This window comes from Crocuta crocuta, unplaced genomic scaffold, assembly GCF_008692635.1.
Source record: "Crocuta crocuta isolate KB4526 unplaced genomic scaffold, BGI_CrCroc_1.0 scaffold130, whole genome shotgun sequence".
Classification (NCBI taxonomy): domain Eukaryota; kingdom Metazoa; phylum Chordata; class Mammalia; order Carnivora; family Hyaenidae; genus Crocuta; species Crocuta crocuta.
In genome coordinates this window covers 16,844,465-16,870,772 of record NW_027527920.1, presented here as the reverse complement: position 1 = coordinate 16,870,772, position 26,308 = coordinate 16,844,465, and the positions used below count along the sequence as shown (strand labels likewise).

Below are 26,308 nucleotides of genomic sequence, written 5' to 3'. Positions count from 1 at the left end.
AATATAAAGCTCTGTACTAGGCACTGTAGGGGATGCAAAGAAGAGTGAGTTAAGTATTACAAAATAAATTCAGTTGAATAAATATGTCATTAGTTCCTCTTCTATGCCATTAAAGTTCTGGGAATACAGAAATTAAGACCATTTCTATCCTTAGTGAGTTTCCATTATGGTAGGGGAGATGAAGTAAATGGATAGTTTCAGTTCTGTACAGCAGGTACCATGATAAATGTGTGTCACGCTGTTGTAGAAGCTCTAAAGAAAGGGTGCCTAATCCAGCCTGGGAGGTGAATGAGGAAGATAATGAGGGAAGGCTTCTTGGAGGAGGTAAAACCCTCCTGTACACCCTTCATTGAGTCTTAAATGATGAGTATGTACTGGCCAGGTAAAAATGAGGTGTAGGGGCGAGGGATTGGTGCAGAAGGAAAAGTATGAGCAAAGGCTCAGAGGCAAGAAACACCGTAGCTGTTTAGGAGAGATCCATATACTGCTGATACATATGAAGGTAACATTTCTGGCAGGAGATGACATTATAGTGCCAGATTATGGTAGAGTTTGGAGTTTATCCTACATGTTCATGTTTCTTCATGTGGGGCCTATAGACTCTCTGCAGCAGCATCTCTTAGAATATTTGCACAAATGCAAGTCTAAATCTACCCCAAGATGGGGAAAATTAATCCACAAGATCTGTTGTTTTTGCCCAGAGTTGGGATTTTCCCTCTGAGGCTAACATAGAATGCTCTGTTTTTAACAAATATTTCTTATATATTTTGTTAGGTTTACACAAACACAGTATTTATGAGAGTTTGTGCCTTACATGGGTGTTTGGGGGAAGTTCCCAAAGGAAGAACCGTAGTTACAAGGAGTTGCTTATAGAATAAATACAGAGAATCTCTATAGTACATAAAAAGAAGTAGAAAATTCCAAACAAATAGTCATTTGAAAGTCTAATTCATAACTACATTTTTAAGGACATATTTTCCTACTACTACTGATTTGGAGGTAAGAATTCCCTGAGACCTCTGTCAGTCAGTCTTCAGCCCCAGCTCTGCGTGCATGTGTGTGTGTGTTTATAAAATTTGGGAGAAATGGAAGATGTTGCATAATAATAGAGGGAACTTTATAAATGTTCCATATATGTCTTTTACTATACAGGAATTAGAAAATAAAAGAAGACTACAAAAACAGGCTGCTACCAATCAAAGTGCTACAGAAGTTCGGTTGAATAGAGCTCTAGAAGAGGCAGAAAAGTATAAATTGGAGTTAAGTAAATCAAGGCAAAATAACAAGGTATGGAAATTGAACAGTTTGGGTAGTGGTCACCTCTGGTAACTTCTTTTATGCAAGAGTCAAAAATAATAGTTTTTAAATTATAATTCTTGATGTCATGGCAAACATTTCTTTTTATAGAAGAAATACTTTGATCATCAATATGTACATCTTCAGTAAGTTACGATTATATTGCTCGGGCTATTGCCATAGTTGGATGATAGCACATCTCTTTGGAGGATTCAGTCATTTTCCCATCCAAATATCTTTATTGTGTGCACATTTTATGTGCCAGACATTTTTCTCATCTCTGGGGATAGATGATATGAAGAAGTCTCTTTTGCACCTCCAGTCTGTTTCCTTCTCTGGGCCTCAATTTTCTAATATATTAATGCAAATATATAGTTCTCAAACTTGAGCCTGTATCAGAATTAACCTGCAAGGCTTGTTAAAACACAGATGGCTGGCCCCGCCCCCCCAGAGTTTCAGATTCAGTCAGTCTGGGGTAAGGCCTGTTTTAACTGCTTTAAAGAAGCAGTTTTGGGGTGCCTGGGTGGCTCAGTCAGTTAAGCATCCGACTTCGGCTCGGGTCACGATCTCACAGTTCATGGGTTCGAGCCCCGCGTCGGGCTTTGTGTTGACAGCCATCTCAGAGCCTGGAGCCTGTTTCAGATTCTGTGTCTCCCTCTCTCTCTGACCCTCCTCTGCTCACACTGTCTCTCTTTCTCTTAGAAATAAAACATTTTAAAAAAATAAAGAAGCAGTTTTAACAAGTTCCTAGGTGATGCGGATGCCACTGGTTCTGAGACAACATTTTGATAATCACTAGTAGAGGGTTGTTGTAAGGGTGACTGTTGTTTCCCAGTTTCTAGCCAATGGTTGGCATAGAACTAGCACTCAGTTCCTGAAATGTCTGTTGAATAAATGAAGGTTCAAACGAAGGTTCAAACGTGTAAAAACGTTTTGTATACCAGAATTTTGGCTATTAGTTTTTGGTTCTATGTCAGCCTAAAAGTGATGCTCCATTGGAATCTCTCCCGTAGGACAATAATGAATACTTTACCAGTGGCTTGGGTGATGAAAGTAGGAGCCACCATCATTACATACACAGATGATACATTTTGGACTAAATTAATAACACTCAATAGTACATAGAACTAAATTGAACTTGAATCCTCCAACATGTTTAACAGAGGCAAATATGTTACAGTGACTAAAGAGTTTTAAGATATCTTCTGAGAGATAGTTTAATGCTGTGTGATCAGACTATGTTCATGTTCAGGAGCCGTCAATGATAGTATGATGACAGGGATTTATTAATAGAAATTATTAAATGAGCAAGTTAGGAAGTCATCTTTATAACTTGCCAATAATTAGCATGCTATTGGAGTATTATTTCCACTTGGGTGCACTCTGAAGCGATTTTGAAGACAATGGAATAACCATGTATATGCCAGGATTTTCTAATTCTTGGTTGTAGATGTGATGTCTATTTTAGCACACACATTAGAGAAGCAGAAGGAAAACCTTGTTTCCATGATAGCAGTAATCCTAATCAGCTATTTTGCAAATTCAAGTAATGAGGACTTGATATGTGAACTCAGTTTAAAACCATCAACAGGGTAAAAACAAATGTGTTCAAGATAAATTTTTGATCCCAAGTCAGCATTATGGGTGACTATTATTATCTATTATTATCTTTAATAGATAGTGGAATAAAATTTTTAGTAACTGTTTGCTATGCAGTAGGCATTTCAAGATCAGAGTTCTTAGACATAACTTATTTCAGATTTCTGAAAAAATATGTGTACGTGGCTTAAGTTTTTCATTTTCCAATTATTTTGCCTTATTTCTAACTTCTGTCTTTGAAGAAGGACTCTTTAACAGCATATGCTGTTAGGTTTTTCCTTGTCATCTAGTCTGTATATAAGTTTTGTTAGGAGGTATATTTTTTTCCATTTTAATTCTTTGTACCTTGCTTCTCATTCTCATCAGACATAAAAAGAGGTAAACAATTAAAATTATTCAGGTCTGTATGTTTAAGAAATAGTAAGTTTTCTATAAAATAGAACAAGATTGCCTCAGAGTCATCAGAAAGCTGGAGATTTATTTTAAAAATAATGATATATTTATTCTCCACTCAGGTTAGGAAACAAGTAATCTGGCCTTAGAGTAAGAGTGACTTTTGAAATGAAAAGTCAGTCAACTTAAACCAGGTGCTGCCTGAGTGGAGGGACCCTGTCTCATTCATTGCTGGGTCTCAGTGCCTGGAACATAAGTGCCCCTGAAACACACTGCAGGAAGGAATGAGGAGAAACAACTTTGTAATGGTTTAATTGGAATTCTTCTTAAAAACAGGGCATTTGGTTAGATGGTTTGCATGTAATCCATTTAAAACGTGTCACCAAGTCCATGATACTTCATTTAGGAACAGGTAATTTCTAATTCTTCGTTAATTCATTTAGAAATATTCATGAGGGCCTTCTAGGTACCTGTCAGATCTTTACTAGAGGCTGGAGATAGAAAGGTGATAAAAATAAATGTGGTTCTTGTAATCACACACATTATAGTGGAGAAACTGAGTGGTTAGACAGTTCATCAAGCAAAACTAAGGTGCAACTGTGCTTTGAGCAGGTAACCAGGTTAAGGAATGCTTTTTTTTAAATTCTTCTTTTATAATATTTATTTTTGAAAGAGAGAGACAGAGCATGACCATGGGAGGTGCAGAGAGAGAGGGAGACACAGAACTTGAAACAGACTGCAGGCTCTGCACTGTCAGCATAGAGGCTGACACAGGGCTTGAACTCATGAACCACGAGATCATGATCTGAGCCGAAGTCAGACACAACCGAATGAACCACCTAGGTGCCCCAAGGAATGCTTTTTTAAAAATGTAATTCTAAGCTAAGTTCTGAATGATATTAATGAGTTACATGCGAGGGTCAGATTATGGACAAGAGGAATCCTATGTAAAAAATGGCACTGTGGTGGGAAGAAAGACAAGAAAGTCAGGGATGGATATGATGGGAGTGTTGGAAAGTGAGGCCTCCAACATTATGTAGAGGCCAAACCCTCTAGATCCTTTGGGCCATGTTAAGTATTACAGGTTTTACCCAACGAGGAGTACAAAGCCACTGCATGGTTATTTGAAAAAGATGAAGGGAGACTGCCATGATCAGATGTGTACATGGAAAATATTTCTGTGTTGTGTGGAGAATTGATTGGAAGGAGGCAAGAATGGATGCTGGTTAAGAGTTGCACTGTGAGGGGCGCCTGGGTGGCTTAGTCGGTTAAGCGTCCGACTTTCGCTTAGGTCATGATCTCGTGGTTCGTGGGTTCGGGCCCGCGTTGGGCTCTGTGCTGACTGCCAGCTCAGAGCCTGGAGCCTGTTTCAGTCTGTGACTCCCTCTCTCTCTGACCCTCCCCTGCTCACGCTGTCCCTCTCCTTATCTCCTAGAAATAAATAAAACATTTTTAAAAAAATTAAAAAAAAGAGTTGCACTGTGAAAGATGATGAGGTAGCTTGGGCTAAACTGATAGTGGTAGAAATGGAGAGAAGCCAAATATCAAAATATATTTAAGAGAGAAAATCTTAATGGACTGGATGTGGGATTGTGGGAAAGGAAAGCTTACAGGAGCATGTTTTGACTTTTAGTTTTTAGAACCAGATAGATAGTCCCATTCACTAGATTAGGTTTGGGAAAGAAGATTGAATTGTTTTAGAACATGTTAAGTTTGAAGTGATTCTGAGATATCCAAGGGATGATGTGAAGATTTAGGGGGGAAATCTGCACAGAGATACTAACAGAAGCTATTAGTACTGGCTAGCGGGAGAGGACTGGAGAAACAAGGGCTTAGAGCTTTGCCTTGAAGAAAGCAGTTAACAATGTTGAACACTGCTGAAAGGTCATGTTCTAAGAGAGCTTTTTATTTTGATGCAGTCCCAACAGTTTTTTTTTTTTTTTAAGCTTTTACTTCCCTTTCCTCAGGAGACATCTCTAGAAAAAATGTTGCTACAGCTGATGTCAGAGAAATTACTTCCTGAGCTCTCTTCTAGGATTTTTATGGTTTCAGGCCTCATATTTAGGTCTTTAATCTATTTTGAATTTATTTTTGTGCATGGTGTAAAAAAGTGGTCCAGTTACATTCTTTTGCATATAGCTGTCCAGTTTTCCCAAGTCCACTTGTTACTTTTTCCCAATGCATATTCTTTCCTCAGTTGAAGATTGACCACATAATTGTGGGTTTATTTGGGGCTCTCTGTTCTGTCCTATTAATCTAATTTTCTGCCAGTATCATACTGTTTTGATTACTTGAGCTTTGTAATATGACTTGAAGTCTGGAATTGTAATACTAACCTCTAATTTTGTTTTTCTTTTTCAGGATTGTTTTGGCTATTTGGGGTCTTTTGTGGTTCCGTACAAATTTTAGGATTGTTTGTTCTAGCTCTGTGAAAAATGCTATTGGTATTTTGATAGGGATTGCATTCAATCTGTAGATTGCTTTGGTAGTATGGACATTTTAACAGTATTTGTTCTCCCAGTTCATGAGCATGTTATATCTTTCCATTTCTTTGTGTCATGTTAAATTTTTTCATCAGTGTTTCATAGTTTTCAGAGTACAATCTTTTACCTCTTTGGTTAGGTTTATTCCTAGGTATTTTATTATTTTTGGTGCAACTGTAATTGGATTCCTTGCTTAATTTCTCTTTCTGCTTCTTCATTACTAGTGTATAGAAATGGAAGAGATTTATATATGTTGATTTTGTATCCTTCAACTTAATTGATTTATCAGTGCGAGTAATTTTTTGGTGAACTTTTTAGGGTTTTCTATATAGAGTATCATGTCATCTGCATGTAGTGAAAGTTTTACTTCTTCCTTAGCAATGTGGATGCCTTTTATTTCTTTTTGTTGTCTGATTGCTGTGGCTAGGACTTCTAGTTCTATGGCAAATAAAAGTGATGAGAATAGACATCCTTGTCTTATTACTGACCTTATGGGGAAAACTCTGTTTTTCACCCTGAGTAGGATATATGCTGTGGGATTTCATATAAGGCCTTTATTATGTGTAGTTATGTTCTCTCTAAACCTAAACCTTTTTTTTTTTATCATAAATGTATGTTGTACTTGGTCAAATGCTTTTTTTCCTGCATCTATTTGAAATGATCATAAGATTTGTATCCTTACTCTTAGCGATGTGCTCTATGATGTTGATAGATTTATGAATATTAAACCACCCTTGCATCTCAGAAAAAAATCCCACTTGATCGTGTTGAATGATATTTTTAACATATTATTGGATTCAATTTGCTAATATTTTGTTGAGGATTTTTGCATCTATGTTCATCAGAGATATTGGCCTGTAGTTTTTTGGGTTTGTGGGAGGTTTTTTTGGCTTTTTTTTTTTTTTTTGGTGGTATCTTTATCTGGTGTTGATATCAGAAAAATGCTGGTCCCATGTAATGAATTTGGAAGTTTTCCTTTCTCTTCTGTTTGTTGGAATAGTTTGAGGAGACTAGGTATTAACTCTTTTTTTTTTTTTTTTAAATGTTTGACAGAATTTGGGGCACCTAGGTGGCTCAGTCAGTTAAGCATCTGGTTCTCAATTTTGGCTCAGATCATGATCTAATGATTTGTGGGATCAAGACCTGAGTCAGGCTTCAGGCTGAGCATGGAGCCTGCTTGGGAATCTCTCTCTCTTTAAATAAATAAATAAACACACACAAAAAAAATACGTTTGATAGAATTTGCCTGAGAAGCTGTCTGGTTCTGGACCTTTGTTTATTGGAAGGTTTTTTTTTTTTTTATTACTCACTGAATTTCATTGTTGGTAAGCATTCTGTTCAAATTTTCTATTTCTTTCGGTTTTTCTAGGTTATGTGTTTCTAGGAATTTATCCATTTCTTCTAGGTTGTCCAATTTGTTGGCATATAATTTCTCATAATATTCTCTTAAAATTCTTTATATGGTGTTGGTTGTCATTTCTCCTTTCATTTATGATTTTTTGTTGTTGTTGAGTCTTCTCTCTCTCTCTCTTTTTATGGATCTCCCTACAGGTTTACCAATTTTGTTCATCTTTTCAAAGAACCAGCTCCTGGTGTGATTGATCTGTTCTTTTGTTTTTTTAGTCTCTGTATCATTTATTTCTGCTTTAATATTTACTATTTCCTTATTTCTGCTGGTTTGGGGTTCTTGATCTTCTTTTTTAGTTCCTTTAGATATAAGGTTATCTTGTTTATTTGAGACTTTTCATGTTTCTTTAGATAGCCCTGTATTGCTGTAAACTTCCCTTTTAGAACCACTTCTGCTACTCCCAAAGATTTTGTACTGTTGTTTTCATTTTCATTTGTTTAGATGTAATTCTTTATTTCTTCTTTGATACCTTGGTTGACCCATTCATTTTTTAGTAGCATATTATTTAACCTCCAGATATTTGTGTTCTTTCCAGATTTCCTCTTGTGGTTGATTTCTAGTTTCATAGCACTGTGGTCAGATAAGATGCATGGTGTTACTTTGATCCTTTCAAATCTGCTGAGACTTGTTTTGTGGCCTAATATGTTGTCTGTTCTGGAGAATGTTTATGTGTGCTTGAAAAGAAAGTGTAGTTTGCTATTTTAGGATGTTTTGAACGTATTTGTTAAGTCCATTGGGTCTAGTGTATCATTCAGAGCCACTATTTCTTTGTTGATTTTCTGTTTAGATCTCTCCCTCGATGTAAGTGGGATGTAAGTCCCCTACTATTGTGTTACTGTTGATTAGTTCCTTTATGTTTGTTTTAACCATTTTATGTATTTGGGTGCTCTCATGTTGAATGTATAAATATTTTCAATTACTGTATCTTCTTCTTGGATTGTCCCTTTATTATATATAGTATTCTTCTTTGTCTGATCTTAGTGTTTTACATTCTATTTTGTCTAAGTACTACTACCCCAGCTTTCTTTGACATCCATTTGCACAATAAATGTTTCTCCATCCCCTCACTTTCAATTTGCAGGTGTGTTTTTAGGTCTAAAATGAGTCTCTTATAGGCAGCATATAGATGGATTTTGTTTTTTTATCCACTTTGTCATCCTCTGTTTCCATTGGTGTATTTAGTCCATTTACAAAGTAATTACTGATAGGTATGTATTGTCATTTTGTTACTTGTTTTGTGAGATTTTGTATAGTTTTTCACTGATCTTTTGCTTTCTTTCATGGTTTGCTGATTTTCTTTATTGATATACTTGGATTCCTTTCTCTATTCTTTGCGTATTTTTTTTTTTACTGTTTTTTGATTAATGGTTTTCATTAGGTGTATATATAAAATCTTCTGCCTTTAGCATAGTCTATATGAAGCTGATGGTTGCTTGAGAGGGAGAGGGGTGCCTGGGTGGCTCAGTTGGCTAAGCGTCCGACTTCGGCTCAGGTCATGATCTCATGGTTCGTTGGTTTGAGCCCCATGTCGGGCTCTGTGCAGATGGCTAGCTCCGAGCCTGGAGGCTATCTTCAGATTGTGTCTCCCTCTCTCTCTGACCCTCCCCTGCTCATGCTGTCTCTATCTCTCTCTCAAAAATAAATAATGAAACATTTAAAAAAAAAAAAAAAAGAAAAGAGAGGGAGAGAGAGAATCCCAAGCAGGCTTTGCAGTGTCAGCGCAGAGCCTGACACAGGGCTCAAACCCATGAAGTGTGAGATCATGACCTGAGCTGAAATCAAGAGTTGGCTGCTTGGGGCACCTGGGTGGCACATCCAGTTAAGCGGCCGACTTCAGCTCAGGTCATGATCACGGAGGCTCTGAGTTCCAGCCCCGCATCAGGCTCTGTGCTGCCAGCTCAGGGCCTGGAGCCTCCTTCAGATTCTGTGCCTCCCTCTCTCTCTTTCTGTCTGCCCCTCCCATGCTTGCTCTCTGTCTCTCTCTCAGAAATAAGAAAACAATTAAAAAATGTAAAAAAAAAAAGTTGGCTGCTTAACTGATTGCTATGAACGTAAGTGTACAATTACTCTTTTTTAAGACCCTGGTTTCAGTTATTTGGAGTATATATTCAGACGTGGAATTGCTGGATCATATGGTAAATTCTTTTTAATTTTTTAAGAAACCACTATATTGCTTTTCCATAGGAGCCGCCTCATTTTACATTTTCACCAGTGGTGCATGAGGGTTCTAGTTTCTCTGTATTTTCACCAGCAGTTATTTTTTGTGGTTTTGGTTATATTTTTTTATAGTAGTCATTCTACTATTTATAAGGAGGTCATCTCTCATTGTCGTTTTGATTTTACATTTCCCTAATGATTAGTAATATTGACCACCTTTTTATGTGCTTGCTAGACATTTGTTTATCTTTTTTGGGGAAATGTCTACAAAATAGGCAAAGAACTTGAATAATTGGTTGACTGTGCTGTTACTGATTTATAGGAGTTCTTTACATATTCTGGATTCTTTATCAGATATATGATTTGCAAATATTTCCTCTGATATGTTGCCATTCACTCTGTTGATTTTGTCCTTTAATGTAGTAGTCAATTTTTTTACGTTTTGTGGTTGCTTGTACTTTTGGCATCCTAAGAAATCACAACCGAATCCACTATCATGTACCATGTACCCTGTGTTTTCTCCTAATAGTTTCATAATTTCAGGGTTTACACTTAGGTCTTTAATCAAACATGAGTTAAGTTTTGTATATAGTATGATATAGGAGTACAGGTTCATTATTTTGCTTGGAGAAATCAAGTTTCCTAGCACAGTATGTTAAAGAGGATGTCCTTTCCCAGTGAATGGTCTTGGCACCCTTGTCAATATAATCATTGGTCCTTATGTGCTTAGGTTTATTTCTGGGCTTTCTGTTCCATTGTTCTATAATGTTTTTTATGAAGGTATCACGTTGTTTTTTGTTTTGTTTTGTTTTGTTTTTTTTACAAATAGTTTATTGTCAAATTAGTTTCCACATAACACTCAGGGTATCACATTGTTTTGATCACTGTAGCTTTGTAGTAAGTTTTGAAATCAGAAAATGAGACCTCCAACTTTGTTATTCATTTCAGGATTATTTGACTATTTGTGATCCTTTGAGATTCCATATGAATATGAGGATGGATCTGTTTCTATAAAAAAAACAACAGTTGGGGGGCACCTGGGTGGTTCAGTCAGTTTGGTATTCAACTTTAGCTCAGGTCATGATCTCAGGGTTTGTGGGTTTGAGCCCCATGTCGGACTATGTGCTGACAGCTCAGAGCCTGGAGCTTGCTTTGGATTCTGTGTCTCCCTCTCTCTCTGCCCCTCCACTGCTCCCACTCCATCTCTGTTTTTCTCTCAAAAATGAACAAATGTTGAAAAAATTTTTAAAAAGAAGGAAAAAAACCACAGTTGGGATTTTGATAGAGACTACATTGAATCTATAAATGTCTTTTGGGTAGTATTGGCACCATAACAATATTAGGTCTTTACAATCCACAAACACAGAATATCTGTCCATTTATGTGGATTTAAATACTTGTGTTTTTTAAGTTTTCAGTGTAAAACTCTTTCATCTCCTTGGTTATGTTTATTCCCAAGTATTTTATTCTTTTGATGGCTATTTCTTTATAGGAATGTTGTTAGTATATAAAATATAACTGATTTTTGTGTATAGATTCTATAACTTGCAGCTTTACCAAATGAATTTATTCTTACAGTTTTCTTATAGAATCTTTAGAGTTTTCTACATACATGTGTTATCTGTGAACAGAAATAATGTTTCTTCTTTTTTATTTGGATGCCTTTTAATTAACTTTCCCCCGTGGCTGCTCTGACCAAGATTTCCAGGACTATGTTGGATAAATTGGCAAAAGCAGGTATCCTTGTCTTGTTCTTGATAATAGAGGAAAAGCTTCTGGTCTTTTACCACTGAGTATATTAGCTGTGGGCCTTTCATGTGTGGCTTTTATTATGTTGGAGCAGGATCATTGTTTCTTTTTTGTTTAATGTTTTTATCATGAAATTGTGTTTAATCTTCTCAAATCCATTTTTTATTTACATCATTCAAGAGGATTGTGTGTTTCTTTTGTGGTGGTAATATGGAGTGTTACATTGATTTTCATTATGTTGAACCATCCTTGCTTCCATGAATATATCCCACTTGGTCATTCTCTATAATCCTTTTCATGTACTATGGAATTGTTTGCTATTATTTTGTTAAGGATTTTAACATCAGTATTTGTGAGAGATACTGGTCAGTAGGTTTTTTAATTTTTATTTCTGCCCGGCTTTGGTATTAGGTTGATGCTGGCTTCATAGAATGAGTTTGGAAGTGTTTTGTTCTCTTCAGTTTGGGTAAAGAATTTGAGGATGGTTCGTGTTCATTTTTCTTTAAGTATTTGGTAGAATTCACCAGTGAAGCCATCTAGTTCAGGAATTTCCTTGTTAAAGGTTTTTAGAATACTCCTTCAATTTCCTAACTAGTTACAGATTTATTTGGATTACCTGAACTGATTTCCTATTTTTTCATTATTCAATTTTAGTAGATTGGGAATGTTTAGGAATTTATTTCATCTAGGTTGTCCAATTTATTGGAGTACCATTGTTCATAGTATTCTCTTTTATATTTCTGGGGTATCAGTTGTAATGTTACTCTTCCATTAATTTAAAATCTTTAAAAAGTAAATAAATAAAAAATAAAATCTTCCAAAATGGGGGCGCCTGGGTGGCTTAGTCACTTAAGCATCTTTGCCCAGGTTATGATCTCATGGTTCTTGAGTTTGAGCCCCATGTTGGGCTCTGTGCTGACAGCTCAGAGCCTAGAGCTTGCTTTGGATTCGGTCTCCTTCTCACTCTGCCCCTTCCCGACTTGTAGTCTGTCTCTCTGTCTCATGAACATTAAAAAAAATTAAAAGTAAAACCTTCCAAAATGACTTTATTTCTGTAAAACCAGTTGTAATATCCCCTTTTTCATTTTTTTATTTTTTTGAGAGTGAGCAAGCATGGGTCAGGGAGGGGCAGAGGCAGAGCAAGAGAGAGAATTTTAAGTCTTCATGCCCAATGTAGAGCCTGATGTGGGACATGATCTTGCAAGCATGACATCATGACCTGAGCCAAAATCAATAGTCAGACACCTAATAGTCTGAGCCACCTAGGCACCCACCCCCCTTTCATTTGAGGTTAGTTGAGTCATCTTTTTTTCTTAATCTAGGTAAAGGTTTATCAATTTTTTGATCTTATCAAAGAACGAACTCTTGGTTTCATTGATTTTTCTGTTTTTTATTTCATTTATCTCTGTTCTAATTTTTATTATTTCCTGTTTTCAACTAGCTTTGGGCTTAGTTCTCTAGTTGGGCTTAGTTCTCTAGTTAAGTTATAGTGAGATTGTTGATTTATCTTTTTTCAGTGTAAGCATTTATAACTATACATTTCATTTTCCCTTTAGCACTGCTTTCACTGCATCCTGTAACTTATGTTGGGTTTTCATCACCATTTATCTGAAGATGCTTTCTAATTTCTTTTGTGATTTCTTCTTTGACCCATTGGTTGTTTAAAAGTATGTTAATTCCCATGTATTTATGGAATCTCCAGTTTTCCTTCTGCTGTTGATTTCTAGTTTCATTTCACTGTGAACAGGAAAGACAATTTGGTTTCAGTCTTTTAAGATTTACTAAGACTTGTTGGTGCCCTAAAATAGTTTATTTTGGAGAATGTTCCATATGCATGTAAGAAAAAGGTATATTCTGCTTTTCTTGGGTGGAATGTTCTGATATGTATTTTGGGACCAGTTCTGTAGGGTTGTTCAAGTACTGTTCTTACTGCTCTTCTTTCTGGTTGTTCTTTTCATTATTGTAAGTGGGGTACTGAAGTCTGCTGTAACTATAGAGCTGTCTTTTTTTTCTCCCACCAATCCTGTATGTGTTTGCTTCATATATTTAAGAACTAGAGTTTGATGCATATACAATTGTTACAGCTCCTTGGTAAATTGAGACTTTTATTATTATATAATGGCTTTTTTTTTTTTTTTGCTTTCTTGTACCTATTTTAAAGTCTATTTTGTCTGATATTATAGCTGCCTCCATCCACTTTTGGTTACCATTTGCATGGAATCCTTTTTTCCATCCTTTCATTTTCAATCTGTGTATGTCCTTAGATCTAAAGTGAGTCTCTTGTAGACAAATGGATCTTGTTATTTAAACCCAATCTATTGGGACTTTAATTCATTTACATTTCAAGTTATTGCTGATGGGGAAGAAATTCCTATTACCATTTTGTATTATTTTTTACATGTCTTCAAGCTCTTTTGTTTGTCATTTAAATGTCTTAATTTCCTAGGAGTCTCAGCCCTGCTGCTTCTCAGGACCTTAGATGTTCTATTTTATTCCTCTGCCCATAACCTCTTGCCCTTACGCATTCATGGTTCTGCAGACCCCCTGAAGCCCTCAGGTGCAGCAGTTCCCATCAGTGCTCTGAGTCAGGCAAGGCACTCCCTCAGGCAATCCCCAGACGAGTCAGAACATCACAAGCAAGTTTTCCACTCCTCTTTCTATGAACTGAGAGGTTTCTTCCTTCCACTAGGCCGGGAGAGTAAAGGGAAAGGTGAGCATAAATGCCATAAAATTTCTGATCATTTTGAATGTGGCTTTTTCTTGGTTAGGTGTGTGGTTGTTTCTGCTGCTTAACTGGCTTCTAGAGTTCTCACATTACATTGGTGTGTATATTGTATCTTCAGTGTTTCCCTGTGTATTTGTTGCTGGATAAGGGTCTGGAGCTTCCTAATCTTGGTGACATCACTGTCAATTCTTTTAAAGAGATTTATTTTGAAAAGAAAAAGTCTAATATTTATGTTATTATTTCTGGTACTTTTTTTATGTGCATGTAGATTCAGATTTCCTTCTGGTATCATTGTCCTTTTGCATGAAAGACTTCCTTTAAAACTTTAAGATCTTCCTGTACTTAAATAAATTCTGACCCATCTTAAAGCTCACAGATAGTTTGTCTGCACTATCCAAATTGCTGCAGAGCTCACTGTTAATATTTGCCAGGATTACAAACTCTCTCTCTCTTGTGAGGTCACTGGCTGGATTCTCTGCTGAGCTCTTTAGACCACAGCTCTTTTCATGTTGCCTTTCCTAGGGCTCTCACCCTGCACGTGGGCTATGTAGGTGTCTGCCAAGGATTTGAGGGTATTTTGAGGGCTCTATTCTTTCCAGGGTTTGCCACCTGGAAATTTCTATCACCCTGGCAGCCCTTCTCTTTGATTCCTTAGCCCAGTAAGATTGAGGTTTTCCTTGAGATCTGTCTCCTGTGAACCCATTAAGTGGAAAGTGCTCTCAGAAGCCAGTTGAATGTGGACCTCAGTCAGTTTATTTCCCTTTCTACAAGAATCCTATCACCTCCACTTTCTGCTTACTATCAATTACACATCTGTGTCTTCAAATATGTTTTTGTTACCCTCAGAAGAGTTGGGTCCACTACAAGCTACTCTGCCACTATTGGAATTAGAAATGAATTATTTTTAAAATGTTTAAAACATGTGAGTTACCAAAGTTATAGTCATTCAGTAATGCAAAGAAGATTTACAAAAATTCTTTATTTCAGTTAAAGACAGTTATTACTAATGTGGCTATAATTTTACTGAAGACTATATGGGACTTGTTTTTCCTTGTGCAGGATATCACCAATGAAGAACACAAGAAAATTGACGCATTAAAATCTGAGAACAAGAAGCTAGAAAAACAAAAAGGAGAATTAATGATAGGGTTCAAGAAACAGTTAAAATTAATTGATGTTTTAAAAAGGCAGAAGGTGAGTCTATCCTAAAAAAACACAGTTAAATTATAGATCTTATTTGGACCTCTATACTAAAAGTTATTTCTACTTTAGATATGTTTTTTGATATGCTTAGGTACAAAATTTTATCTATGTAACATGTCATCCAAGCAAATGGTTATTTTCACGTAGGTGAATTAGATGTGGAAAATGGGACTGGTAAATACACTATGGTTACTCCCTAATTAAAGAAAGTATGTACAAAAATAACTTATCTTAGGGGATTGGTTTGCCTCTTTAAACACTGAAGAGTGAAAAATGATTCTGAATCACTCTTCCCTTCTCTATACATGAATTAGCTGGTAGTGAGAAGATTCAAAGTCATGGTTCTGCTATTTTCCCTTTTTGCAAAGGTTACATATTAAAATATTACTGAAACAGGTTCATTCAGTAACCACCATGAACAAATAGGCTTCTACAGGCTGGCCCTTGAATGTAATTATTTCAAATGTTTATTGGAATTAGAATACACATTCCAACAGAGCCTATAATTTGATAGCATATTTATATACACATTTTTATCAATTGCCTGTTGTTCAGTGGTGTACTCTTAATACTAAAACAGTATTGATTTCTTACAAACACAGATGCATATTGAAGCTGCCAAGATGCTGTCTTTCACCGAAGAGGAATTTATGAAGGCACTTGAATGGGGAAATTCATAAGTGATCTACTTTAATTAGTCTGTATAACTGATTGTGTGCCCATATACATTTTATATAAAGTTTTAATGATTTATTTTTACTTTTTATAACTAATGAAGATATACTGAAATCAAAGCAGTTGCAACAAATTCCCTGTTTAGATTTGGGGGATACAAAATCGGTATGTGATTAATAGAAAACTGTGACCCACTTGCCCTTTAATATAAAGTATTTTAATGCTCTGGACATTTAGCTCTAGTTCATAAATGACAGTTTATGTGAGAGAAATTCTCTTTTTAAGTTCTTATTGACGATAAAGCACTTTGAAAGTCCTCACTCTTCACTATTCTTTTCCCTCATACTAGAAAGAAAGATACTTTCCGTAAACACAAATACCAACAGAACTGTAGTCTGAATGGAGATGCAGCAGGAGTAGTATGGAGAAGTTAGTCTCCTGGGTTTGGCCTCTAATGTATTTATACAGGGAGAATGTTGTAATGTGGTGTATAACTCAGATGTTCAAATGATCAGTACAAGAACAAGAATTTGACTAATGGCAATTTTATCAGAAAACAATTTCTTGTAGATAATTGTTTACAAATAATGAAATACAGAGATGCTTTAGAAAATCCAAATAGATTATGGATTCTATCAATCACTGACCTGTAAAACAAAGTCACACTGACACCTAGTGGTGAAAACAGAACAACCCAGGTTTTACCAAATCTTGATGGTATCATTTCTCTTCACAAATTTCACTTCTTTTCTGATAGACTTTTCTAAACTCTTCACCAAGCATATCGATATCATCCTCCTTTTTAAATACTCCCTACAAAGAAAAATATTTTGTGGGTTACTTCAAATGCCAGAATATTTAACTAAATGTTATAAAAGACTATCACATACAGAGTGTAAAAATTTGTAAAGTTATCTCCAAGATAAATCTATTTCTTAGGCTTATGAATAATACCACTATTCTCTGAAACTTATGACTCCCTGTATAATGAAATCTTTGACCTCATTTCCTGATTTCTTTATTTATCAGCTCAAGTATAGGAATTTGTAAAAGGAATCTGGGCTCTTTTATTTTACTACAGCATGTACCACTGCTTGGATTGGCTGAATGAGAATTTCATAAGTTATGTGAGAGGTCAGGGTTAAGAGACTGAGCTTTGCCAGACTGATGCATGGGACTGGCTCTCACCTCAATTCTATGGCTGATCAGCAAACATTCAGTCTTGCAGGAAAGACTCCAGGTTTGGAGTTATATGCCTTTTAAGCAAGCCCTTTGAAATTCTCCATGCTTCTATTTACTTGTCGTTTCCCTGACAGTATACAGTAAAAAAGTCTCTTAAATATTTACTTATATAATTTAAAGGAGGTAAAGAATCATTTAGGTCATTTGGAGCCATTAGGACTTAAAAGATTAAAATCATTTTGGGATAACAGGTTTATTAGACTCTCCCTATCTCCACATTTATTTCCTTTTAAACATTTCTAAACTCAGACTCTCCTGAATTTATAGTCTATCATTTCATATTCATTAATCAAATCAGCCAATTGGACTATGAGGTCCTGTGGACAAGCAATAATTACTCATATACTTCCCTTTCTCTTTCCTTAGCACTGGACTGAACACAAAATAAGCACTTGATTCTTCCAATTGAATAAAATATCAAATGACATTTCTATATTTGAAGGTTGCAAATTTTATTTACATGCGTCCAGATGTTTATGGGGCTTAGGAAACTCCACTGTCACTTCATTTATAGTCAGAATGTATCCCACTTATACATGAAAATTATCTTCTGGAAATACTTTTAAAAACAGGTTACCTTGTACCTACTTATAACCTGTCATTATAGAGCAGCTCTGTCCTGGACTCGGTTCAAGCATGTGTCTGTTATCAGTGTTACCAATTATAAGAGTTTCCTATACAAAAAGTATCACAGTTGCTTTAGGGTAGTTTAGTTTTAGACTTCCTACACCAAATAGGGAGGAAAAGAACTTCTAAAATTTAAATTCAGTAATCTAGCTCTGACTTTAAGAATGTACCAAGATTTAGGGCACCTGGGTGACTCAGCTAAGCTTCTGACTTCAGGTCATGATCTCATGGTCCATGAGTTCAAGCCCCGTGTGGGCTATGTGCTGAGACCTTGGAGCCTGCTTTGGATTCTCTGTCTCCCTCTCTCTCTCTCTGCCTCTTTGCTGCTTGCACTCTGTCTCTCAAAAAAAAAAAAAAAAACAAAAAACAAAAAACAAAAGAATGTGCCAAGACCAACTGTCTCATTTTGAGACAGATGTTCAGTGACTGCCTCCAATCCCACTGCTTTGTAACATCCAGAAGTAAGTGAAACCCAGGCCCTCTGAAATCTCAACTATCACGTTTTTTCTCCACTATTAGAGGTTAGGAAGATTATACCTTGAATAAAATCTCACTTACCTTAGGGAGATATCCTAGTAATTTTGTAGCATGTTCTTTGAGAAGTTTTAGTCTTTCTTCTTCAATAATTGCATTAATACACCCTTGTTGTCTTTGCTGCAACTGCCATTCTTCCAGTTCACGTTGCTGGAAATGTAAATGAAATTTTATTGTCACAGAATACATTAATCTTTTAAGAAGTCATCAAATGAAACTATCTTGCAGTTGATTAGATAAAATTGACTATTTTTGACACTACAGAACATATGTAGTATATATATCTTTTATGTTGTATATATATAATAATCTCTATCTTTTACAATCACTATTCCCTTAAAGTTACAAAAACAATAGTCATGACTGGGATTCTAGGGAGGCAAGTATATATCTTCAGGACAATATCTTCATTACCAAGGAAAAAATGTACAAAGAAGGGATTTTCTGGTTAATTCAAATATTTATGTAATGTTTACCATAAGCCAAGTGCTGAAGGCAGCCTACAGTGTAAAACGAAACAAAAAAATCTGGACAAAACAGAATAGGGTATCTAAAGGATAAATATTTCCATGTCTGTAAAAAATGTTTAAGAGCCTATATGAAGCCCAGTAGTAGTAGCAGGAGTTCTAACAGAAGAACCAGTGTTTCTGAGGAGACCATTCTGAATGTTCTTATAGAACCACACCAAAATTCTGTGCCATATACTATGGAAGAGATGACCAGCTTTCAATGTTTTAGAGCTTAAAAAAACTCTTATGGAGTTGTATCCAAATAATCTATTGGAAAGGGAAGGGTGCTAAAGGCAGACCACTGAAATAGTGATGAATTCCTACATAGAATTAAAGTAGTATTAATGTGAAGTTTGTGCAATAACTAGTTTCCTAGGGTCACAATTTCTTCATAGCCCTTCATAGTTACTAAACAAACATAAAGAAGGATGCTAGGACACAGCCATATCCAATGCCACTCAAGCCTTTAGCAGTTTCTAATGAGACTATATTGTCTACTATGATATTACATTATTTGCATTACAGAATCAGAAGCAGCATTGGTAGCTAACTGAGAAAAGACTTATACTCTCACCCATCTTGTTATTGAATGAAAGAGTTGGGTGGCTCTTCTTTATCTCTAAGATGATATAAGGTAATAGAATCTGCCATGGAATCTTTATACCTGAATTTGATTTGAGACTACATTTCTAAGGCTCCCTTACAGTCAGGTGTGGTCACAACAGGACTTGGTTTCTGCCAATGGAATATAAGCCAAAGTGTCATATGATAGATTCCAGGAAAAAAATCGTATACGCCCGCTTTGTCTTTCTTCACCTCTTCCATCTGCTACTTGAAACATGAAAGGTGAAGATCCAATTTAGACCATGAAGATAATGGCTATGTGCTACAGAAGCCACAGTGAAATGCTAGGATGACCCTGGTTCCTGAAGGCTGAATAAAACCTCCATTCCAGCCCAGAATTCCCTATCTTTAGACTTTTATAGGAGAATAGTAAACTATATACTAAACCACTATTTATGTGATACTCTGTACCTGCACCCAAACCTAATCCTAACTGATCATTATAAAAAGGAAACGCAAAACAATTCTAAAATGTTGTGAGGAAAGCTCATTTGTTAGATTTTGTCCAATGATGTACAGTCTCTAATTTGGGTAGAATATAGGATTTGTCTTCTTAGGAGGTGGTAAACACATTAAATATTCTAATAAACACTTTCATAGTAAATTAGGGTAAATAGTTTAGAAAGTATGCAACCAGTTTGTCCTTTCAGACAAACTGAATAGAGCTGGTAGCAGGAAACACTTTCCTGGGGAGTTTTAGATTTTGTCTGTCTGACTAAGCATACAATTTTTTTAGAGGTAGACAGAATTGTAGTTACCTATTTAGGAATATCTCTGAAATCTAAAAAAAAAAAAAGACCTTATAGGATTATGTAATGGAATGGATTAATGTGTTGCATGATCAAGAAAATCCACTCTTGCCCCAGGCCAGAAGAAAAATGTGACCCAATCTCACAGACACTTTAAGTATACAGCTTCACATTAGGAATATTTACATTAGAAAAAAATTAAGAAAATTAAGACAAATTGTAGACGTATCTATGCTTTAGGTGGTTTTATGTGATTTTCATTCACAGTTCCTTGCTAACTTTTCTAGGAGCTTTCTAATTAGCTCTGTAAGCCATGTGATGGGATGGTCTATCACTGTTTCTATCTCTTTCTAGGCAAGGAGTAGTCAAAGCCTTCTGAATGATTGCAAAAGTCTTCCAATTTTCATCTTCCTTGATTGCTCTGCTTGTCTGACACTGTTGGTCACCCTCCTTGATTCAACAAACCATTTATTATTTACCACTTGCCAAGCAAAATGCTAGGTGCTTAAAGGTTAACCTTAAAGGTTAGAGTAGATCATGACTGGTTTATATCAAAGCTAAGGAACTGGGATTTTATGCTGTAGGAATCCACTTAGGTTTAAGCACGAGGAGGACATAATTTTTTAAACCCATAGCTACTCGTGGCAGATGGACTAGTCAATAGGGAGACCAGTAGATGACAGTTTCAGTAGTCCACAGGAATGGTATTAAATGTCTGAACTAAGTTATGAAGAAAAGAAACTGGATTTAAGACTTACTACTGAAGTGAAGTCAATGGAATTTGGTGGCTGGCTAAAAATTATTAGATAGGAATGGGGAAAAGTCCAGGAATGATTTCAAAGTCATAGACTTGGGTGACTGAATACGCTGTCTTTAACCAAGATTCAGGCTACAGAAATTGGAAGAAGTTTTTCTGGAATGTTCACTTTTGGAAAGCTAATTTCTAAAGCACCTACAAGATTTCTAACTATAGCATTCAGACATCTGGAAATATGGCAACTACAGTGTGAAATGAGTAACAATAGAAGAGAGCTAAAACTTGAACTCCCCAAGTATCCTCCTCCACCCCCCACTTGATGGAGCAGGCCAAAAACAGCCTCTCTGGGTTTTCTGTAACTACCACTATCCAGATTCTCTTGCCTTTCTGACCATTTCTTGGTCTTGTCATTGTTTTTTTCCTCCTCTTTCTACTCCTAAATAAGAATGTTCGCCAAGACTCCATCATTGGTCCTCTGATTGTTTCTCATTACAGTATATTCTTGGAACATCTCTGTGCGAATTAATGCCAGGTATGTATTTCTAGGAAAACTGACCTAAGCTTTGGTCCTCTGGGTCAAATGCCTTCAAGATATTTTCAATTTGTATTTCTATTTCAAGCCCAACACGAACTTTTGCTCTGACTCAAAACATATTCTTTGAGTTTCTCTTGTTTGAAACCTTGGAGTTATTTGACTCTTTCCTCCACTCTACCCTATATGATCTAAAAAAAAAAAAAAAATACCAGTCGTATCTTCCTTTAAAAGTATTTAAACTCTTTCTTGCTTCTTCCATGCTCTGCTAACCTAAGTCCTCATCACCTCACTCTTAAATCACTACATTTTCTCCTTGCTAAAGACCATGTTATGATCACCAATTTCCTATTGTATCATGTCTAAACTCCTCTGCCTATCATTCAAGTTTCTCTTTGTGGGTAATTTCATATGCTGCCAACTTAGAATAGCCTTCTTCTGCTTTTATTCATTTTTTATGTATTTCCAGGTAAACCCATATAGTTCTGCCATAAATGTACAGTTGAACCATGAACAGTACAGCTCTGAACTGCATGGGTCCACTTACCTGCAGATTTTTTTCAGTAATACAATATGGTACCATAAAGGTATTTTCTCTTATGATTTTCTTAATAAGATTGTTTTCTCTGGCTTACTTGAAGAATATAGTGTATAATATGTATATAAAATGTGTGCTAATTGACTTTTTGAAAATAAGATAACCAATCTTTTTTTATTATGATTTTAGAGAGAGAGAACGCAAGTGGGGGAGAGGGGAGGAGGGAGAGAGAGAGAGAGTGAATCTTAAGCAGGGCTTCAGGCACAGCACAGAGCCCGATGTGGGACTCAATCCCACAACCCTGGGATCATGACCTGAGCTGAAATTAAGAGTCAGGTGCTCAACTGACTGAGCCACTCAGGCACCCCATGTGCCACTTGACTCTTAATGTTATCAGTAAGGCTTCTCGTCATCAGGAGGCTTTTAGTTAAGTTTTGGAGGAGTCAAAATTTTATGTGGATTTTTCACTGGGGTGGGGAGGGGGGTAGGTGTCAGCACCCCTAACCCCTGTGTTGTTCATGGGTTAACTGCATTGTCCAATTGGTAAATTACAACTACCAAATTCTATACATGTACCTTGTACATGTAAGAAATGTATTCTCAGTATGATTTTATATATAATTGAGTTTTTTGGACTCTATACCCTATTTTCTGCACTACACTAGAAAGTACCAGAATTAACTTGTATTTATTTTGGTTCCCTCACCAACACTCAGCAGAACTCCTAGCAGATCAGTATCTATTGATTACAAGAATATCCTGAGATTTCTTTCTCTCTACCCATACAAGAAAAGATTAACTTAATTCCAGCTCTGCCACTTCTTTGCTATAAAACCTTGAGCCACATACATATAATCTCACTCTCTCCCCTCTCTCTATATATAGATGATAGATAGATAGATAGATACATAGATAGATAGATGGATTTTATACATATATATGTATATATGTATTATATATATATACATATATGTATATAATCTGTGCCTCAGTTTCCACATCTTCAAAATGGGGGTAATAAAAGTACTTAACTCACAGAGTTGAAAGTTTAAAGTTATTTGCTTGGAATGAGCTTAGAATAGTTGAATGACATATGTAAAAGCTCAATAAAGGTTAGTTGTTATCACTACCACTTATATTATTTTAAAATACTTACCATATGCCTAATCTATACTCTTCGTATTGGAGTGTTTATCTTTACAAAGCACTTATACCTTATCTTATTTGGTTCTTAAAGCACAACAGTCTAGCGTGGCAGATTAAGTATTATTTCAGTTTTATAAATGAAACGTAAAATAGACAAACCAATGTATCCAAAGGCACAAACCTAGTTCCCTCTCCAACTCTTAAATCCGTATTTCTAACTAAGAAATCAACTGCTGGGGCCTCAAAATCAATGTGGACAAAATGGGATTATATACCCCCCTTGAAATCTATTTTTCTTTGTTTTCTTTGGGACATCACCCACTCACTGAATATGGAAGCAATAGTAGTATTTAGTGGTAGTAGCAGGTGCAATCCTGCGCTCGCCTCTCCAGACCCAACTAATTGGTCAGCAAGCCCCATTGAGTCTGTCTCCCTAACATCTCTCAGACGGCCACCTTCTCCACTTGCACAGGCTTTCCCCACCTATCATGGACTGAAGGTAGTAATGTCCTAACTGATCTCCTTGTCTCCCTTCTCCCCACATATCTACTCCCAGTCCGACTACTCAAGTCAACTTTCCAAGTGCAGATCTCATCATATAGCTTTCTTAATTCTTCAGTGGGTGTCCCTGGATAAAGACACTTTCCTTAAAATAGCATCCAGGGCATTCATGATCTGTGCCCTGCCTACCATACCAAGATGCCCATACCAGTATAATTATTATCACGTGTACCTGACATATCTCTATAATGATTGTTTTTATACATTTTCTTTAACCAAGACCATAAACTGATAGATGTCATGGACTTACCTGTACACGTTCTCAACACCAACCAGTGCCTAGCACACAGAAAGCATCAATGAATACATTCTAGATGCATGAATAAATGGTCAGAAAATGTCTATGCCATATGACTAGTAAGCAGATATCAGACATCATCTGGCACATAAAAGGGTCTCAGTTAAATGCTGAGTGGATGAACAGATGAGCTGACTGCTGTTCAATGATAATTTAAAAAAATGAACACTTTTTCTTACTTTGTCTGCAAGGAACTGGTTGCGACGCTCTTCAATAAGTTTTTCCACAGCCCTCCTGTGTTCTAGCTGCTTCATTCTTTGTTTCTGAGCATTCATCAGTTCTATTCGATCATCCTCAGCAAGCTTAGCTAGCGTAGCTTTTCTAAAGGTCTCCTCTTCCTCTTTTGCAGCCTGGAGTACTAGTTCCTTCAGGGCCATTTGTTCTAGAAAATCTTGTTTCATCTCCTTTTGCTTTCTTAATTTCTCTTCTGCTTCCTCCTAAACAACAATCCGTATAAACATTAATTCAGTAACTGTTTCTTTACAAAAAATTTATAAAGAAAAGGTGGATAGAGTTTGGTTAAGTGCAGTGTTACAATATGAAATAAAATGAAAAATTAAGCCTTTCAAGATAACTCTTTTCCCCATCCTTTTAACACTAGTTGGATAAAGGACATGTTATTTTGGACTACCTTCTTTTATTTTTAAATTTTAATTTGTATATATTTTGAAAGGAGTGGCTATAAAAACTTTTTTGCACACCTGAAGTCATTAAATCTGTGGTCTGTGAAATTTGTACCCACAAAGAATCATTCTAGAATCTTGCCTGAAATTGTGGTTCAAATGACTGGCAAATATTTTTCAGAATAATAAGCTACAAGTGACAATCACAAGTTTTTCAAGAAAATTCAAATATACTTGGAGCAGTTACAGTCTCTTCCTACAAGCTTTAATTTTCCTAACATTATGAAAAATCTCAAACATAATTGGAAAATAGAAGTTTACAGTGATCACTCATCTACCTAACACCTAGCTACTATCAATAACATTTTACTGTTTTTGCTTTATCATCCATCCAATTAGGACTGATGTAAATTTTAATTCCTTCTCAACTGTAACCAGCCTTGCCTGATTCATACACAGTTTCCAGGAAGTAAGCCATATCCTCAAGGCAACCAAAATATTGCCTTAACAACGTTGTTTGATCACGGTTCTTACAGGTAACACAAACTATAAGGGATATACTACAGGCCAGCAGGCAATATTAGAGAACTTCCAAGATGTCCAGGAAACCAGCCACCATTACCATCTATCTTCGGTAGAGTTAACCAACATGGCTCAAATTCCATGATGGTAACTCTACCAAACCTACTCCCAACGATCCAGTCTTCTACATGTGACTGTGACCTCACTTTGCCCACTTCTATCTTCACACCTTGAGGTGGAGAGTAACTTGGGAGATAACCTAGGTACTATGAAGAATCCTAGCTAAAAGAAGATAAATGTGGTTTTTACTTTATAATAAAGTAAGACAAAATGTATAGAAGTGAGTTTTAAGTGACCCAATCTGGAATATCAGCTATAGCAACTTTGTTCATTATCTTCAATGTTCCACTTCTTTTTCTTCACTTATCTCTATCTAATCTCCTATTCAAATCCTACCTCCTCCAGAAAGTCACTCTAATTCATACATCTCTCTCTTTTGGGCCTCTGATACCATTTAATTTTCCAATCATTAATTTTATTTCAGATACCCATGCCTTCTCTCCTCACTAAAAATAAATTCCTAGAGGGCATATATTTTATTATTTATCTTATATATTATTTTTCTTTGGGATGCTGGGCACAGTGTTTTTATGACATTATAGTTTATGTTCATCTCCATGTATTATATAGAAGTCAGAAGGCTCACTGAAGGCAGCTACTGTCTCAGCTTTGAATTCCTTCAGAGTTTATCATAAAACTTTGCACACAGAAAATACATATTGAACCAAATGAACTGTTGACATTTCCTGCATCCATCCCCCATACAAATTTTGTTTAATCCAATCAGTGGTAAAGACATCTGGCTAAAAATCAGGGAAACATTAGCAAAATAAGACAAAACAACATTCACTGCTTTTTTCAACTAGAAAAATGTCCCTATACTCTTTGATATGCCTGGATCAGGATTATATATTTATGTAATATGACCTGCATAATTTTCCAACCTTTTCCACATTCTAAAATCCATAATGTGGTTTGAGAAGTTGCTATTCATTAAAGGTTTGAAATAATTTGCTGAAAAAACTCTCTGAGCCTGCAAACTTTTAGAGGTATCTTGATCTGGGTTCTCCGGTGAAAGCAGAATCTTACACAAATATTTGTGTATACATATTTTACGAGAGAGGGAGATCTCAGGAAGCAGTAGTGAGGGACAAGCAGAAAGAAATAGGGAAGGGAGAAAAGCCAACACATGGGTGCATCACTGAACTGGTTACTACATGGGCAACTGTGGCTTAATCCTGCCAGAATCTTCTGAGGAATGCATGAAGCACCTTTCAGGTCTGCCCTCAAAGTTGACA

General features: G+C 36.1%; 2 protein-coding genes across 2 annotated transcripts in view; one reads left to right on the top strand and one right to left on the bottom strand.

The window, feature by feature from the left end:
- The window catches only part of TEX9 (testis expressed 9), a 53,881-nt gene extending 37,877 nt beyond the window's left edge, over positions 1 to 16,004 (top strand). The window contains exons 10-12 of the mRNA XM_077748151.1: positions 1,153 to 1,287; positions 14,870 to 15,004; positions 15,616 to 16,004. Coding sequence (XP_077604277.1) covers positions 1,153 to 1,287; positions 14,870 to 15,004; positions 15,616 to 15,693 — 348 coding nt within the window. The 3' untranslated portion in view covers positions 15,694 to 16,004. The remainder of the gene's footprint in view (positions 1 to 1,152; positions 1,288 to 14,869; positions 15,005 to 15,615) is intronic.
- A 213-nt stretch (positions 16,005 to 16,217) lies between these two features.
- The window catches only part of MNS1 (meiosis specific nuclear structural 1), a 31,672-nt gene continuing 21,581 nt past the window's right edge, over positions 16,218 to 26,308 (bottom strand). Inside the window, exons 7-9 of the mRNA XM_077748367.1 lie at positions 23,985 to 24,242; positions 18,116 to 18,241; positions 16,218 to 16,501 (exon numbers count right to left, since the gene is read on the bottom strand). Coding sequence (XP_077604493.1) covers positions 16,409 to 16,501; positions 18,116 to 18,241; positions 23,985 to 24,242 — 477 coding nt within the window. The 3' untranslated portion in view covers positions 16,218 to 16,408. The remainder of the gene's footprint in view (positions 16,502 to 18,115; positions 18,242 to 23,984; positions 24,243 to 26,308) is intronic.